General features: G+C 40.8%; 1 protein-coding gene across 4 annotated transcripts in view; it reads left to right on the top strand.

Moving 5' to 3' along the window:
- Nucleotides 1-6,472: 6,472 nt before the first annotated feature.
- KCMF1 (potassium channel modulatory factor 1) overlaps nt 6,473-18,964 on the top strand; it is a 57,643-nt gene continuing 45,151 nt past the window's right edge. For 2 of the 4 annotated variants that reach the window (XM_087926411.1, XM_087926414.1), the window contains exon 1: nt 6,473-7,036. In XM_087926411.1, coding sequence (XP_087782537.1) covers nt 7,021-7,036 — 16 coding nt within the window. In that variant the 5' untranslated portion in view covers nt 6,473-7,020. Of the gene's footprint in view, nt 7,037-7,117; nt 7,345-7,637; nt 7,806-18,964 lie in introns of those variants that run through there. The other 2 variants (XM_087926412.1, XM_087926413.1) reach the window with 2 other exon arrangements.

Genomic DNA, 18,964 nt, shown 5'->3' with positions numbered 1-18,964 from the left:
ATATAGGTAGTCATTGACTTATGGTCATAATTGAGTCCCAAATTTGTGTTGCTAAGCATAACATTTGGTAACTGAGTTTATTTTACCACAATTGTTAAGTGAATCACTGCAGTTGTTAAGTTAATAACATGGTTGTGAAGTGAATCTGGCTTCCCCATTGACTTTGTTTGTCAGAAGGTCTCAAAAGACACTACATGACCTCAGAACACTACACCCATTATAAATGAGTAAGTTGCCAAGTGTCTGAATTTTGATCACATGACCACGGGGATAGTGCAATGCCATTCATAAATGTGAAACCAGTCACTATTTCAGTGCTATTGTAACTTCAAGGTCACTAAACAGATTATTGAAAATTGCCGTGTTTCCCTAAAAATAAGACCTAAGCAAAAAATAAGCCCTAGCCTGATTTGTTAAGTGTGCTCCTAATATAAGCCTTAACCAAAAATAAGCCCTAGTTAAGGTCATCAACTGGGGGGGCCATGGCCAGCACCGGAGGCAGCGAGGATGCACTGGTGCTGTGTAACCTGCAAAGCACAGGTGAGATGATTATCTTTCCAAGCAGCAGATGAAGGCAGAAGTGGGGGAAGACAGGCGATCCAGATGCTCTGCACAGGTCGCAGGAAAGCTGACAGTGGACCAGGGTGGATGGGCAGCTCATCTCCACATGGCAGCACCAGCAGCAGACAGAAGCAGAGATGCAGAGGGAAAAGGCAGGCTATCCAGATGCACTGTGCAGGCCACAGGAAAGCTAAGGTGGGGTCGCAGGAGGCTCGTCTTCATGCAGCGGCACAGGCAGCAGACGAGGCAGAGGTGGGGGGAAGCAGGCAGTTCAGACATGCTGTGTGGACCATGGGAAAGCTGAGTCTGGTCGGAATGGGTGACTGGCCGCGTAAGACATCTTCGCAGGCAGCATCAGTATCAGATGGAGGCAGGGCAGGCATTCCCGCCGCACCCCGCAGCACAATGGGTGCTGAAGAAAGCAACAGGTCCCACTGCGTAGGGCACATGCAAGCCAAGAGATGCAAAGATGAGCCTCCCGCAGCCGCTTGCCCACTCCATCCCTGTCTTGGCTTTCCTGCAGCAGGATCTGATTCGCCCTGCGCCTCTATTTGCTGCCGGTGCTGCCATTTGAAGATAAGCCTCCCGTGGTTGGGCGGCCTGCCTCCCCCCCTTTGCCTGCTTCTTGGACAATCAATTCCCCTGCGCTATGCAGCCCAAGTGCGCCAAGGGCTGGTGCACTGCAACTGCTGCTGGACATCGTCATCCCGCTTGCCCTCATTGCCTCTTGCGAGTGTGCTGGGCGGGGTGGGGCACTCAGCCAGGCTGATCACCTTGATAACCTGTTTCCCTGAAAATAAGTCCTAATGCTTATTTTGGAGCCCTCAAAAAATATAAGACTGGGTCTTATTTTGGGGGAAACACAGTACCAGTATTCATGCCACTTTACACTGACAATCCAAGGGTGTTTTTTAATACATAATCCTGCCTTTCCACTTATGTGGGACAGGGCATTGTTATATATGGATTTCTTGTACAAGAGATCTTACCATTCCAATTTTGGAAATCAGAAAGTTCTGTCCACAAGAAAACAGCCTTAACTTCATTACTGCATTGTCAAAAATTTGAGAGTGGAAGTTAATGACATGTTTGATGGAAAATTCTGAATGGGGGTTTAAAACATCTGTCTTTGTTCTCTGAAATAAATATGATATGACTATAACCCTTCTATGAAAGCTGCTACAGCATAACAGTTGGTATACAAACTAGAAAGCACCAAGTTAAAAGAATTCCTTTGTCATGGATTCAGTAGGCAAGTTAAAAGAATTCCTTTGTCATGAATTCAGTCGGCAAGTTAGGGTTCCTACTCTTGGCACAAAAATAGCAAGTCCATCAACAATTAAGAGGAAAAGCCACATCAGGTGATGGTGGATCTGACACTTGGTTTACTCCCCGGATTCTGTAGAAGAAATACACCATACAAATTGATTGTCTCATGCTCTCAGGTTAGAATGTAACAAATTCAGCCATTTGCCGCATTTTCACAACTGACAAAAAATTCACTTCCCAGAGTCCATCCTCTTGAGAATGGTGGGGGAAAGAGGACAGTGGATTCTATTGGGAAATTCAAAATTTTCCCACCTCTAATGATATGAAGAATGTCTAAACTGGTTACTCTCGACCTGTAGCATATTTAGCCTGTATATTGTTCAGTACAGATCTGAGTCTCTGGAACAAGATCTGGAAGTCTGGTTATGTGAAATTGATGGCAAAACTGTTAAGCATCTTTCAGGCTCAGTTCTCCAAAAGCAATATGGGATTAGTAAAAAAAAAAAAAGGGGGTTATTCAAAGTATTACAAAGTTGAGCCTTCACTTAAGTTTTTATAAACAAAAAGAGTATTACTATCTCTTTTTTTTATTTGGATTTGCATCAGACTGATATATAGGAAGTTAAGCCAACAACTCACTTCAATACTGTATACAGGACAATTCTCCTTTGTGGTTTTTATTTCATGAAACCTAAATGAGGATGTTTTTCCTGTACATCGTTTAAATCCCACACCTTGAAGATAAAAGTCTAGTTATCCTTTCATAGGCCTCCCTACTTTCCAATCTAGTAAGATATATCCCCCAGTTTCTGCTTATTATATTACATTTCTCTTTTAAAAACTGGACAGTACTGAATGAACATAAACTTGAATATTTTCAAAAAAAATCATGTTTACATTTGAGCAAAACAACTTCCTTCATCAGCCAGTTCTTTATGGTAACAAAATCAGGAGAATTTGTTTCCTTTTATTTGACATTCAACTTAAGACAATAATTATATATTACCAGTGTTAGGAGAAACTTATGACTTGAGGGAAAAATAAATAAAAGTCACCTAATTTATAGATTATTCCACAAATGTGTATAATTGGATATAAAAAGTGGGGTTCCATTCTTCATTCCCTCAGACAATATATTTTTTAATCCAGAAGAGGAACTCAGTAATGGAGGTAAGAAGCAGTGACCAGCAGAAATGAACCTGCCTCAATAGTTCTATTTTGACAATTTGCCTTACTTAAGCAACTAATCAAGAAAAATTGCAAATTACCATTTCTTTAGTATCCTTAATCTTCATTAGCTAGGACCTCACATTGTAGGTGAGGAACATTTTTGGCTGGGCTAAGAGCCAAATTGGATGGAACCCACTTCACAGGTTTGTTGTTGTGGGGGAAAATAGGAGACGGATGATATATTGGATATGAGTTATTTGTAAAAATTAAGGCAAGATACAAAATAAATAAATAAACATGATGCAAAATAGAGGAATCCATACATGGGTAGCATTGGGATTTTCCATTTTTGTCTGGATTTTAAAATACTTGGCTGTTATTTTAAACATAAGCCTGTTTTAGGATGCATGGTATAATTTTTATTTGTTCTTAACCAAAATACTTCTACTTTTTGGCAATGATGGACAGGAGATTTTGAAGGCCTTAAAAAAAGTGGTGGATGCAGGCTGCAGATGGCTCAGGCATAGGAAGAAGACTTAGGGATAGTGGTAGGATCAAAGGGGAATAGGCGAAAGTAAAAGCGAAACAAAAAGTACTTCTAAGAAACGTGTACTTTGAATATGCATGACAACATGGGAAATGTATTTCTTAAAGAGATATCATGAACTATATTAATGAAATAGTGCTGTATGTTGGGAGTAAAAGGGAAAAAAATCCAGAGAGGGTTTGGGTAGCTTCCTGCCGAGAACTAAGGAAGTCTCTCCCCACTTGGTTTTTCACGATTCAAGGTCATATAACTGGCAAAATGAAATAGATTATTGGAGTTTTACTGGATTCAAAAATTGTGAATTCAAGATTTGCTTTATAAACCTTTGACATATTATGGATATTTTATTCAGGATTTAAATAATTATTTATCTTTTATGCACACTATTTTGCCTTTTGGGAGTGAGATTTTAAAAAATCATTATAATCATGAATGGGCTCTCCCACAGTGCAGTCATTTTATAACAGCACCACAATACTTTTTCAAAATTCCAAATATGCCCTCTAACATAAAACAATTGGAACTGTCACACATGAAATTAGGAGTTAAGGCAGTTCAAATGAATAAATTTTAATCCATGCTAACACTTTCCACAAGAATCTGAACTACTAATGGTGAAAGCAAATTGGTGATAAAGAGTCAATGGAATTCAAGATGGACTGGAACTAGATTCTAAACTGATGATGTAGTTGGCTCAGCCTGGTCATCTCCTACATGAGCATCTTCATTAAAAACTCCATCATTCTCTCTCCCAATTAAATAATTAATCTTAAGGACAAAAGACGACCATTTTGTGTGATTGCTGCTCAAGAAAAGGAGTGAAAATCTAATCTACATAAAATAAAGAGAATAGTAGTGTAGAAAAATTGGCAATCACTGACTTAGTGATTTTTAATTTTGTTCTTAAAGTAGTTTACAGCAGTACAAATCCGGCAGTAGCCATTTATTAAGAGGCCAAGATAAATAAATTCTATGTCCTTTGTCTTTAGCTAGTTTTTATGGACTATAGTTTTTTTTGAAAAATAAGAGGTAGTTCCAAAAAGTTCTATGATCAGTTCTCCTCAGTTTTTTCACTAAAATGTTCACATCATAATCTTAATAAATCCACAAGGCATAGATTTAGATTCTGAACCTTTTTCACCACTCTACGGATTCTTTAAAATGTAGTTTAGAAATCTAGTTCCTGAAGAATGATCATGAATGTCTCACATCTGAAAGGGGAGGGCATCTTTATAGATATTCTCTTTTCTCCTCCAGGAAAGAGAGAAGTTGTAATGTGTATCTGTTCCGCTATCACTTTCCTTTAGGCAGTCTTCTTGGTAAAATCTTGAGCCTTTTTGCTCTAGGATGAAGTGATACGAGACAGGCTCTGAGCTATGCAATTACTCAATTATGCCCACATTTTTGATCCTCTGTACCACTGTTCCATTATTTGAACATACCAACTATCCAACTTAAATACCACTTGTTCCCACATGGAAGTTCAGTGTACAGTAACTAGTTGAGAAAAGTTGCAGAGGATTTTAAGATAATTGGGAGAATTAGGTATATAATGGGAGAAAAATACTATTTTCAGCATACCTTACAGACTCAAGAAAGGGAATTAAAGCCAGGGAATTAAAGATGCGTGAAAACCACTTGTAACAGACTGTACAATAGGAAATTCTGAAAATGGACTTAGGATGATGATTCTTTTGTGGGGGGGGGGGAGTGAAGCCCCTACTTGTGATCCTGTATGCCCAATTTAATTTCAACCCAGTGTGTTTAAAAACCTTCCTCATCTGAAAGTGTGAATAGTAGCAGAAGTTATATCGTCAGGCTCCAAAAGTTTCAGGACTGAGGAGAAAGGGAGGGAGAGAGAGAGAAAGAGAAAAAAAGCCTGGAGCTTTATCAAAGTTCAGACCAACGGTTAAACCTACAGAGGTACCTGTCCTTTGCTACAGTAAAACATCAACCTAAATGGCGAAGATTTTTAGCTTGCACACCCTGTGAACGGTATGGGAGTATGAAAAGATTTCCAGGAAAAAAAAAATTGCAGACTACAGGGACCATTTGTACCAGTCAGGTGACCAGATAAAACTTCCAAGTTCCTCAAGGACTCTCTTAAAACGATACAAATCACCAGCTGTCTGCAAGGAATATAAATCCTTCCATGTCCCGGCCATCCAGTCAGAACTGAAGAAGCTTCTCGGATGAGAAGCGAAACGTCTTCAAAGACAAAAACAAGAAAGTCCAGTTGTCTCCTGGGAGTGGGGGGGAGGGGACACACTTGACTACTGAGAATCTCCATTGATTTCTAAATGGCGAAAGGCTTCCTCTCCATTCCCACGATCCTAGCTCGGCTTCGGGATGAGCGGGAAAACCTCAGTCCTAAGAGAAGAGGAGGCTCTTCCTAGGGCTGCCCAGCCGCCGCCGCTGCCGCCTTTTCCCTCACCGCTACCTCGCTTCTGCAGGCTGATTTCTACTTCCTCTCCGCGGGAGAAAAAGAAGGCTGGAGGAGAAGGTCGCGGCGGCGCTGTTACCGTCCAAAGACTCTCTCGCTCTTTCTCTCTCTGTCTCTCGCACTCTCTTTCCCTTCCTCTCTCCGCCCGCGCCGTCTATGTGTGTGTGTGTGTGTGTGTGTGTGTGTGTGTGTGTGTGTGTGTGTGTGTGTGTGTGTGTGTGTGTGTGTGTGTGTGTGTGTGTGTGTGTGTGTGTGTGTGTGTGTGTGTGTGTGTGTGTGTGTGTGTGTGTGTGTGTGTGTGTGTGTGTGTGTGTGTGTGTGTGTGTGTGTGTGTGTGTGTGTGTGTGTGTGTGTGTGTGTGTGTGTGTGTGTGTGTGTGTGTGTGGTGAGAGAGAGAGAGAGAGAGAGAGAGAGAGAGAGAGCGGGCGCGCGCGCGCGAATGGCGCGGGGAGGGGACTAGGCGAAAGAGGCCGACGAGAGCCGCCGCTGTCGTGGTCGAGCGGGTGTTGGGTGGGGAGGGGGGGGGGAAGGCGGCGCTACAAGCTGGCCTGGGGCTGAGCGAGCTTACGAAGTCACCGTGTCGGCACTCACCCGCGCGCCCGCCTCACTGCTGCTGCTAGGGGAAGGGAGGGGAGGGAAACTGCCGCCGCCACCACCATCTCTTTACCCGGAAAGGCCCTCTCCGCTCTGCTACCGCCACCATCGCCAACCTTCGTCTCCTCCTCCTCCGCCAACCGGAACCGAGTCTCCTCCCTCGGCACACACTCAGACACACACACACACACGCGGGCGCGCGCGCTCCCCAGCCCAGCGAGCCCTCCCGAGCCGTGCACACAACCAAGAGGGGCGACTTGGGGAGGGGGGTGGGAAAGCCCAGGCTAGGCCAAGACGGGCCGGGCCGGGCCGAAGCTGCAGAGCGGGCGCCGAGCAGTCGAGAGCGGGGGGTGGGTGGGAGGGGGAACTGGAGCCCGGGACGGGCCTGGGCTGGGCCGGGACAGGCCGCTGCCGCCGTCTTCTCCTCTGAACTAGGATGTCCCGACATGAAGGTGAGTGCGAAGCCGGAGCAAGCCGGGCCCTGGGCGATACGAGCCGGGAAGCGGTGGGGTGGTGGGGGAGGGAAGGGAGGAAGGAAGGAAAGAGGAGCGAGGCAGAGGTGGCTCATCATGGCGCCGCCGACGCTGCACTAGGAGTGGTGATGGGAGTAGTAAGTCGGGCAGGGACGAAGCCGGCGATCGAGCCCGTCCGAGAGGGCGAACCGGAGCGGCAGAAGGGCGGGCCGGTCCCGCTTTGCATTGTCATGGGGCCTATGGCCGTTACGATTCCCTCTTCCGACCCGATCCACGGGTGGCCTGAGGTGCGGCCTAAAAACCGAGCCAAGGCGGTTCTGGGAGCCTCGGGGCCGGGCCTGGCCCTGGCCCCACCCTTAGTGTGTGTGTGTGTGGTGGTGGGGAAATAGTTATTGGGCGAAAGTTTCCCCTGTTTCCGGGACGATCTCTGCGTTTAGGGTGGACGTCCTTGTGGGAGGGAAGGGGCTCGGGATCGGCCGAGAGCCGGATGGATGGCAGTGACTGGGCGGGAGGGCGGGAATAGGAATGAGTAAGGAAGGATGGACTTTCGGGGCGGCTCGCATCTCGGGCAGAGTTGAGGGTTTGTTCTGCGGCACATGGGAATGACGTGCCTCCATTTGAAGGGTTAACGGCGTGAAAAAAAAGTTGCGGAATGAAATTGGGAGGTTATGGGGTTTATGGTCCCCTCGGAGTAGGACGCACGGAGGGAAGAACTTTTCCTGGGTAAACGCGGGTCTGAAGGACAGAGGTTGGGAAAGGGGGGGGGGGGAGGGCTGTCGTTGTGTTTGCTGGAGAGGGATGGGCAACCGGGAATCCACCGTAGCCGGTTAAAAGCTGTTGATCGGGCGAAGGAGACGAGCTAAGGGGGCAGAACGACTTGCGGCACACGGCCGCTGGAAAATGCATATCGGGGAGGGAGGTTAACGGTCGGCGATCACAGGCCGGAAAAGTGGGGGTGTACCCTGGGTACTTAAAAGTATATTTGGAGATAGTTGGGTTAAGGTGCCTGCACCGGAAAATGTGAGATTGGAAAAGGAAGTTGATATTGAACTTGGATAAAGTTCATATATTTCAGGGAATGCACCCTTTCTTGAATTCAAGAAAAAGTATTGTACCGGTGCCAGAGAAAAGTGGAAGATAACTTCAAATGGAGCAAAATACACCAGAGACAAATCAAATGGCATATTTACCTATCGATGGATGGACATGTGGGGCATATGTTATTGGCTGAGAAAGTGTTGGGTTTTTAAATGATTTTCAGCAAACTTAAAATGTCTTTTGTTCAATAATGAGTAAAATTGTCACTATTTAGATACGTCTCTCATCAGGCATGCTTGTGTCTTGTGGTACTTTATAGGTATTTGCAAGTATTTTTTTTAAAAAAAAATAAGAATGGTTTCTTGAGAAAATCTTTTTGTTGACAGAATATAGTAGGATCTCTTGCTTTGCTTACAAAAGTGATAATTCAGTTTTCTCTGCCTTTGCATTCTTGAAATAAGAAGAATTTGGAAAAGAATATCCTTGAGAAGAAGAAAGAGAATTACATGCAGGACCGATGAATCATTATTCTCCTATTTTGAAGATGTCAATAATCAGGAGTTACTTGTTTAAACAACTTTTGTCCAGCTAGTATCAGGGAAAACAAACTACAGGTTTCATTATCAGTGGGCCTGAAATATTGTTATGGAAATACATGACAGGTATTTGGGGTACCCTGTAATGAAGAACTATGACAAACAGCACTTTTATGTTTAAAGGTAATTGAAGAAATTAACTATGTATTTGAACAAAGATTTTCAATCTTTGCTCTTGGTTATTGTCTTTTATAATTGGAATTCCATCAGTTATCAGTTGAGAATTATCAGAAAATAGTTATCCTTTATAGTTTAAACAGCTTAATAAGGGAATTCATGAAAGATAGCTCTCTCATAATTATTACCTATTATAGGCTAATGGATCTTTCAAGTTTGTAGGCAAAATGCCATTGAATAAGATTGGAGCCAAAAGATAACAGAGGATTGTTGCTCTCCTCTTAGTTTTCTTGGAACCTTTTGGCTGGTCACTGCTGGAAGTGATGCTGGACTAGTTCATTTCTTGGTTTGTTTCAGTAAAGTTGTAGACTACTGTTGTCCTTTTGAGGAATGAATGGTTTTTAAATTGTTTTTAAGGGCTGCAATCAAGTAGTATGAAGATTTAAAGCATGCTAGCAGAATAAAGCACTATTATAGCTATGTTGATTAAAATTATAAAGGAGAGATGCCAAGTACTTGTGAGATTTGTATGTGTCCTGTTGATACCAATTCTTCATCTGAGTGCTTTCTTTATAAATAGCAATAATAGTGATTTTTCTTTTTTTTAAAACTCGATCTCAGGGAGATTGTAAGCGTACAGTAAAATGAAAAAAATATTTGAAATTACTTTAGTTTTACAGCCGAAATCCTATGATTATTAACGGAGAGGTGCAAAGTCAGTGTTCAAGAGACTGCAGTCTGAAAGTTAGTGCATTCAATAGATTTTAGTGATGAAGAAAAAGTTATTCTGAACAATTTGTATTGCTGTTTTGTTAGGTTTCCTGTGTAATTTTTTTGACTGAATTCATAAGAGAAACAATATTGAATACATGATGCTAACGTAGTTTTGCTGCTACTTTCAGTATATTTAACAATAGTAGACAATCAGCACAATTCTCTTAGAAACACTGATTTCCTTAAGTAGATGTCTGGTCCTTATGGGTTGGAAAGGTATCATTAGCAAGCAAGTAATAATCTCTCTTTAAAAATTGATTGTTTTGTTGTTTGGCAATTAACATAGGGAATTGGAGTCAGAGAACTAACAGTAGATGATCTTAGAGGCCACAAGCTATCAGGGCCACCTTGTTCATTATTTACAAGCAGCAAGGCATTTGAATTGTATATTAGAATAGGCCTTGATATTTTTTTAGGAAGCCAATTTATTGCTGGTAGAGTTAATAATGTTGCACTAGTATAATAACCCGTTTTTTATACTGGCTCCTTATCTAGATACAGCCATGTTGCTACAACTAGCTTTATTTATTCTTTTCTCAGGAAAACTGATAAATGTGCCTCACCTTTATTGGCAACTCTCTTTTTGTATTTGGTCAATAGTTCTATTATTGAGCTAAGATCTGATGAACTCCTTTAGGTTTTACTAAGTTCTTGTGTTGACAGTTGTTTTCACTATGAACAATTCTCTATCTCCCATTTGAATATTAATCTTCAGTGATGGAAGTTTGATCTAAGAATAGCTTTTGCATATCTGAATTCTACACTTTAGCTCTTTAATGTTTAGCTCAAAGTTTTCAAAACATTACTTGTATAATACCGACTCAGAGATAAGCAAGTTAAAAATATAGTACACTTACAGAGATTACTCTGGGGTGGACAGATACTGACATGTAAATAAAGCTGAATGTGATACTGCTTTTTTTATATTGCTCCAGTTATTGTATGCATTTATGTCCTGCTTCAGTATTCGCTATACATCCTGAATACATCCTTACATGACCAGTTAACGTCCATCTAATTCAGCAATTTGTTTTGAACAGCACCTAATGTGATGATCTTGGGGAATTCATAAACAGTGTGGTGGACGTGTGTCTTTTACAGTACTCAAAGGCTTATTATCTTGAATTACAAAATTCCATTTTTAATTCTCTGATTTAATAATCACTGAAAGACACTTGTTCCTTGTTCCTTCTAGTAAGCCTGTTTTTAATGTCATTAACCTTTCAAGTACCATATCTTGAACCAATAATTTTCTTTTGCTCAGATAACTTTGAATTATTCTACATTAAAAGAGTACAGCTTAAGCCCATTAGGAATTGTGCATAAGGGCATACTTCTGTTATCATCTGGTCCTAATAAGCACTTGATGGCTACAGTACTGAATATAGTAAACCATAATGTGGTTTGGTTTAGAAGTTTGTACCTAGTATTGTGATTTGTTAAACCATGGTTTAGTATATTTTCTGAACCCAGGCACTTGTTACTTAATAAACAATTGAACAAGTGACTTATTTTTGTGAATATAAGAGTGCTGTTTCAAATAATAGGAAATTTATGTTACTAACATACTTATTGTATATTTAGACTATTGCTGTCTGATAATGTGTTAAATCAAGAGCTTGCAATGTATCACAGAATGAAGAGAAAATGAAGAATTTACATAATTTATGGTTTATTACAGGGGCATAATGAAATATAGGAAGTAAATATTATACCAAAGTTTTCACAGAAGATTGGTTTTAGGGAGGAAGAATTTGAAAGGAGAAACTTTAAACAATGTTGTGGAAAGCATAAGTAGTAGCATAAATCAATGTAGAAAACTGGTGCTGGGATAATAGTTATTGAAAAACCTAAGGGACAGAAATACATAAGTATATAAGAATTTTATATCCTTGTATGAATTACAACTACATAGACAAAGTTATAGATAACTTTGAAGATATACTTACATTAATTCCAGTGTGAAGAAAAACATCTAGATTTAAAGGACATTTGCGTTCCCAAATGCTTCTGTTCTGCAATTCTCTTCTTCCAGTTGGTTGAGGATTGTATCTCAGCGAAGAAAGGAAATATGCCAGAGAATGAATTGATTGTTTATTTGTTAAAACACCAAACCTAGAAAGTATGGGTCTATATAATTAATTCGGAGTTGACCTCGTGTTCAGGAGACTTTTACTGGCATGTTAGTTTGAATTAGGGAACAAATAGGAAAACTGTGTGCTGTATATATACCAAGATTACCAACTAGCAATCTGGCACACCAGTTTTTTCAAATGATTAAATCTGTAGCCAAAAAACAATTCACATACAAGACATTGTCCCAACCTGGAAATAACTAGCATGTGAATAATCAACTCCATTTTCTTTCAAAAGTTCTATCTGTGAGTCAGCTAAAGTTGGTAAAAGATATGCAATTGACAATCTTTCTTTCCCAAAGAAAGTAATGAACCTGAAATTTTTGATCAGCAGTGATTTCTAATCTTACCTGGCTTGTTAATAGTTCACTCTTGTCAGCTCCTAAAATGAATTTAAGCACTTATGAATTTTATCCTTTGCTTTCTTGAAACCATGAACATTAAAAAATATGAACCAATAAGATGGAACCTCGTTACACTTCAGCTAATATCACATTTTCCCAGCATTTCTGTAGGAATCTTTCTGTCCATTTAGATAACACATCTACATTAGATAAATTTCAACCCAGTCTAATTTCTTCACCTTGACAGGATGGGCAGCTAAATCATGCTATGCAAGTAGTCCTCGACTTACAACCACAATTGAGCCCAAAATTTCTGTTAAGTGAGACATTTATTAAATGAGTTTTGCCCCATTTTATGACTTTTCTTGCCACAGTTGTTTTACGTGAATCACAGCAAGTTGATAAGTTAGTAACCTGGTTATTAAAGTGAATCTGGCTTCCCCATGGATTTGCTTATCAGAAGGTTGCAAAAGGTGACCTTGTGACCCCCGGGACACTACAATTGTCATAAATATGAGTCAGTCACCAAGCATCTGAATTTTGATCACATGATCACGGGAATGCTGCAACTGTGAAAAATTGTCCTAAGTCACATTTTTCAGTGCTCTTGTAACTAAATGAACTGTTGTAACTTGAGGATTACCTGTACTTATTTTCAGCTTTTAATAATGAACTTGATTTTTTTCATGAATGTAAAATAGTGAGATATTTCTCAGTGGACTTTGTACATATTTCTAAAAAAAATTCCTCTTATTTAGACGTTCTAAAATTGTCATTTCTATATACATTTAAAGTTTGAGGCTTTTGTTTTGGTTTAAGAATATTGTAAATAACTACCACTGAAGTATAGATGGAGGGTACATTTATTATTTTAAAAAGTGTACATTTAGTTTTTCTTTGAGGTCCTAATTATTTGTCAACACATATGATTCTTAAGATGACCTCTTCTTTTATTGGCTAATGGCTTGGTTTCTTTGGAATTTTTTGTAAGGAATTCTGTCAGTCTTTTTGAAAGTAAGCATTAGGTTGCTTTTTTAAATGAAGGAGTATCCTTGAAAGGCTTAGGAAGAAAGGGTTTTTTTTAGGCATTTCTTTGATTTGTTCAGCAAAACCTCGATTAACTATCATTAAAACTTATGGTCTTCATTTTACTTGCCACTAATTTACCTGATACACTTTAAATTTGCCTCAATGCATATTCCATTATATATTCTCAGATCTTTTGATAAAGTCTTGAACCATTTCACATTTTAGTTATTAAAAGAGCTACTGAATTAGATTAAATGGTTATTTCTGAAATCTCATTACATTTTTGACATAATTCTATAAATTGATTTGAAAATTTTCTAGTATCTAATAAACATTAATACCAATAATTTGTATGTTGACATTACCCCACTGAAGGAATTTTGATTAGCAATTGAGTACTAATGAATTTTTATTTCTCCGTAATGTAATATAATGTATTATAGCTGAACTGTTATGTTTGATGAAAGTCCAATGAAATGGAAAGTAGCATGGTGGACAGTCTAATGATCTCTGCAGAATAGTTTGATATATTTAAGATGGTATACTTAAGGTTTTGTTGATTTTTATTTAAGATGGTATACTTAAGATTTTGTTGATTTTTTTGCTGCTTCTAAAGATTTTATATCTGAGCTAGAATTAAAAGCTGTTATTTGAGCTGCTTTGATATAATAGGTAAGGTGGGTGTGATCATTTCAGCCGTTGATCGAGAGAGTAGAATTAAAATCAAAAGCCATGGCCATGTGATTAATGAAGGCAGTGATTCATTTAATGACTGAAGTGTAAGTGAAGTTTAAGTCCATGATCATGTGATTTTCTACTTTGCAATGGAATTTCCAGTCACGATTATGATCGCTAAGCAATTCTACCAGTATTGCTGAAAAATGTAACAAGAGAATCTTGTTAGTGATGGGCCTTTGAACAGGTTGCTTGTTGCTCTTATTTCTAGCACCCAGCAACAATTACATTTTTCCTACATTTGTGAATGTTTTATAAGCAGTCCCCATGTTAAGAATACCCGACTTATAGACAATGAATATTTACAAATGGACTGCCTGTTACTAAAAATGGTGGAGGACATTCTCCATCCTCAAGCCAACGAAGCTGCACAATGTTTTCATGAATCCCCGAATCTGCATGATGTTTTCCTGAGTATCACAGATTAGTGCATGTCTTTTGTAATATGTAGGATGTATCATGTATACTTGGTGATGTTCATGCAATCATTGCATAGCTTCAGCCATTTGTCAATTTGAGGAAGGAGAATAATCATTACTGTACCTTTATGTGCTGTTTGATTATGTTTTAAAATGTGAAGTCAGAAGTATCTCTTTTAAGTTTTACATGCATAGAAATGTGAAGTAAATACTACATACTAAGGCGAACATTTGATTGACAATAGCCTGTTCCAACTTACATACAAATTTGACTTAAAGATAGACTTGGAATCTTGCATCTTCATAAGAAAGATACTGGAGAGTTAATAAAAACTTTAGATTATCAACTGGACAATCAAGCGGCAGAAATGTTTCCAGTGGCTGATAATCTGATAGATTATTTGGAATTGACATCCATTAATCAAAATAAGGATATTTATGTTTTAATCAACTTTTCCAGCACAATTTGCTGGGTTTAGAGATATAGTATGTTATTGACATAGACAAAACACTTGCCACTAAAGTTTGCATTTCAATTAGGATTACATTTCACAAGAATTGCACTGATAAACTGAATTGGTTGAGTGAATCTGCAGAACTTTGACCACGATAAGAGTTTATACATACTTAATAATGATTTATTGAATCAACCAAAATTATCCATGAACCATGGATTATAAACAGTGGCTGGATTCATGAAACATGCTAAAACCAAATATACACATTTTGGTTAGCATGATCAGTTAAATTACGTTCTCCTTTCAGAGTAAATGTTTGCTTTGAATATTAAGATGGGACAAATCACAATTATCATTATTGGGTAGAATCTCTGTAATTAAAATGAATGTTTAACAAATAATATAAAATAATAATAAATAATAAAAATAGATAATAAAACAGATCTGCCAACATCTAGAAACAAGTAAAGTAATAACTAGCAGTCAGCATGGGTTTGTTAAAAACAGATCATGCCAAGCCAATCTTATTTCATTCTTCAACATAGTGACTAAATTAGTAGACCAGCGAAATATTGTGGACATAATATACTTAGATTTCAGCAAGGCATTTGACAAAGTAGATCACAACCTCCTTCTTGGTAAGCTAGAAAAAAGTGGGATAGATACCACCACCACCACCAGATAATTTGCAACTGGCTGACAAACCGTACTCAACGAGTAGTCCTTAAGTCTATGTGGAAGGAAGAAAGTAGTGGGGTGCCACAAGGTTCCGTCTTAGGCCCAGTACTCTTCAATATCTTCATTAATGACTTAGATGAGGAAGGGGAACTTACCAAATTTGCAGATGATACTAAGCTGGCAGGAATAGCTAACACCCAAGAAGATAGGCTCAAGATCCAGATGGATCTTGACAGACTAGAACACTGGGCTGTATCTAACAAAATGAAATTCAATGTAGAGAAAAGTAAAGTCTTATACTTAGGCAAGAAAAACCAAAAGTACACATATAGACTGGGTGAAACCAGGCTTAATAGCAGTAAGTGTGAGAGAGATCTTGGAGTCTTAGTGGACAACCAGCTAAATATGAGCCAGCAGTGTGCAGCAGCAGCCAAAAAATGTAATGAAATCCTAAATTGCATTAACAGAGAGATACAACCAAGTAAGTTACTAATATCACTCTGTAAAGCCTTAGTAAGACCACACCTAGAGTACTGCATCCAGTTTTGGTCACCATACTATAAAAGAGATGTTGAGACTCTAGAAAAAATACAGAGAAGAGCAACCAGGATGATTAGGGGGCTGGAGACTAAAACATGAAGAACAGTTACAGGAACTGGGCATGGCTAGTCTAGTGAAGAGAAGGACCAGGGGAGACATGATAGCAATGTTCCAATATTTGAGGGGCTGCCACAGAGAGGAAGGGATCAAGCTATTTTCTAAAGCACCTGTAGGACAGACAAGAAATAACAGTTGGTAACTGAACAAGGAGAGATTTAACCTGGAAATAAGGAAAAACTTTCTGACAGTGAGAACAATCAACCAATGGAACAGCTTGCCCTCGGAAGTTGTGGGACTTCAAGAAGAGATTGGACTGCCATTTGTCAGAAATGGTATAGCGTCTCCTACAAGGTCCCTTCCAACTCTGATTCTCTGTTAAAACTGTTTACTGTTTCAGACTTTACCACTGACTGGGAAAAATCCAATAATTAGATATAAATTATAGCAAGATGCTAAGGAAAGAGGAGGTTTGGGTTTATCAGATTTACATTATACTTTGATGCCTGTTTGATCTGGCTGGCTCCCTCGGTTCGTCCGGAATAGCCGCCGCTCACCTTGACTGCCATAAGGGCTGCACTTTGGCTGTCTCCCCTGGTCCGCCTGGAATAGCTACCTCGTGCCTGCGAGCTCTAGCCGCTTATGAGTGCGCTGGCTCCACCAGTCTGTCTGGAATAGCTGTCACCACCCAAAGCTGAAGTGATCAGCTGAAATGATTGGAGTCACTGCCTGATTAATTCCGGGGCATACTCAGTTGTGGCAGACAAAAGCCGCGGCAGCAGTGTTTCAGGAACGAGCCTGACTCAAAGGTGCCGGAGCATTCAAAATGGCAGATCGCGACATGACAGGAAGCAGCGGGGACGATCAACATTCATTCCCCTGGTGAGACAAGCCAGCCGAGAAATAATCCATAAAGGCTAAATCGGCTAGCAAAGGAACAGTTGACAAGATAAGGGCAAAAGCCCTTCATTCCCAAAAGGCTTCTAGGGCTGAAGAAAGAGGCGCCAGAAGGCACCAAAAGGCCCTAGAGAAACAAATCTCCAAGTCAGAGCAAGGGATTCAAGCAAATTCCTCTCAGGGAGGTCCTGTCATTTCCCGCTCTCTGCAGGCTGAACCGTTGGTTCATTCAAACGATGCAAGGCAATAGGCTTGGTTTCCAGATGGCGCCAGAGAGCAGTCCTCTCAGCTGCCTTTTTCATCAGACAGCAATGAAGGTTTTTTGCTCCATTTTTCCTGCCTAGCAACAGCAGAATGGGAGCCACTTCCCAAGGCAGAATCTTTGCTTTTGAGGCCACCTTCACTCCCACAGCAACAGGGTTCCACCTAAGGGAGAACCAATGGCCTGAAATATCTGATCAGTTAAAAAGCCTAATGTCAGAGACCATTATACAGGGAATTGCTGCAGACTTCCTCTCTGGCATCCGATACCTCATGGCATCTATGCCAGCAAACTCAGATTCACACAGACTTGGCAACCTTTCAGGGGCCTCGTTCTCCCAATTCATCCATGCAGAGAGGAGAATTGCTATTGGGGGATGAAGACCACAGAGACCTGGCATTTAGGAACAGAAACAAGCAACAGTTTCAGGCCAAGCAGCCATTCATCGCTACAAGTGACTACTAGTCCAATACTCCCATTGGCGGCTGCCTAGCTATATTTGCAAACCAGTGGGAGGCAACTACCACAGATACTTGGGTCCTAAATATGGTGAGGCTAGGTCTCACACTTGAATTCCTCTCCACACCCCCAAAGCACTTCATTCATTGCCCCATCTCCAACAACATAAGGAGAGGCCTCATGGAGACTACAATCCAACACTTGTTGGACATTCATGCTATCGAACCGATTCCAGAGGACCAACAGGGGCAGGAATTCTATTCCATCCTGCTAGTAATCCCAAAGAGCTCCGGGGTGGTGGAGGAGAGCAATTCTGGAACTCAAGAAATTAAACATCTACCTTGTCTACAAGAGATTCAAAATTCAGTCCGTCCAGTCCATCCTGGAGAGCATCCGAGAGGGTGACTTTATAACATCAATATACCTGATGGAGACATACCTCCACCTGCCTATCCTTCCATTCTACCAAAGGTTCCTGAGATTCTATTATGCTGGATGGCACTTTCAGTACAGAGCCCTACTATTCGGCCTGTCCTCAGCGCCCAAGACCGTTACCAAATTAATGGCACTGGCGGCACACCTCAGTGCAATTGCCCTGCGAGTCCAGTGTTACCTCAATGATATTCTAATACAGTCATCCTCTTACCTTCAGGTGAGAGAAGACCTGCAAGTCATGATCCAGGTCCTCCAGGACCACAAATTTTCAGTCAACTTCAAAAGAGCCACCTAGTTCCCACCAATCGACTGTTAAACCTTGGAATGGTGATAGATACCAGGTCATGAGAACTCTCCCTTTCCCAGGAGCATCTGGCCAGTATAGAGTCCTTAGTGAGTTGGATCCAAGCAGAACAGACAGTGTCCCTGACCCTCCTCTTGCAGCTCCTGGGCAAGATAGTGTCCTGCATATCAATTGTCCCTTGGGCGCATCTGCACGCCAGGACCTTATAGTAGTTTCTTCTGCCGTATCCAAGGCCCAGCAGCAGCAACTCATGCCAGGGTTCGGGTTCCACCAAAGATACTTCGATCCTTCCAATGATGGATGTCCCGAGCCATAACCAAAGGATATACTTTCAAGGAGCCCATCTACTTGACCATCACCTCAGATGCCAGCCTCTTTGGTTGGGGCACCCACGTCCAGTCCCAGATGACACAAGGGCTCAGTCAGACATGAGGAATAATATCAACTGGCTGGAGCTCAGGGCAGCACACTTGGCCCTCCGCAAATTCCAGGACACCATCTCAGGTCACCATGTCCTCCTTCTCAGAGACAATGTGGCCACCAAGACCCACATCATTCGTCAAGAGGGCACTCCAAGTCCCTCATGTGAGAGGCTGAACAATTAGGACTCTGGGCAGAGAGACATCTTCT

This window comes from Pseudonaja textilis, chromosome 2 (genome assembly GCF_049901715.1).
Source record: "Pseudonaja textilis isolate UNSWEBS1 chromosome 2, rPseTex1.2, whole genome shotgun sequence".
Taxonomy (NCBI): Eukaryota; Metazoa; Chordata; class Lepidosauria; order Squamata; family Elapidae; genus Pseudonaja; species Pseudonaja textilis.
The sequence above is the reverse complement of the archived record's forward strand: the minus strand, read 5'-3'. Positions and strand labels throughout refer to the sequence as shown.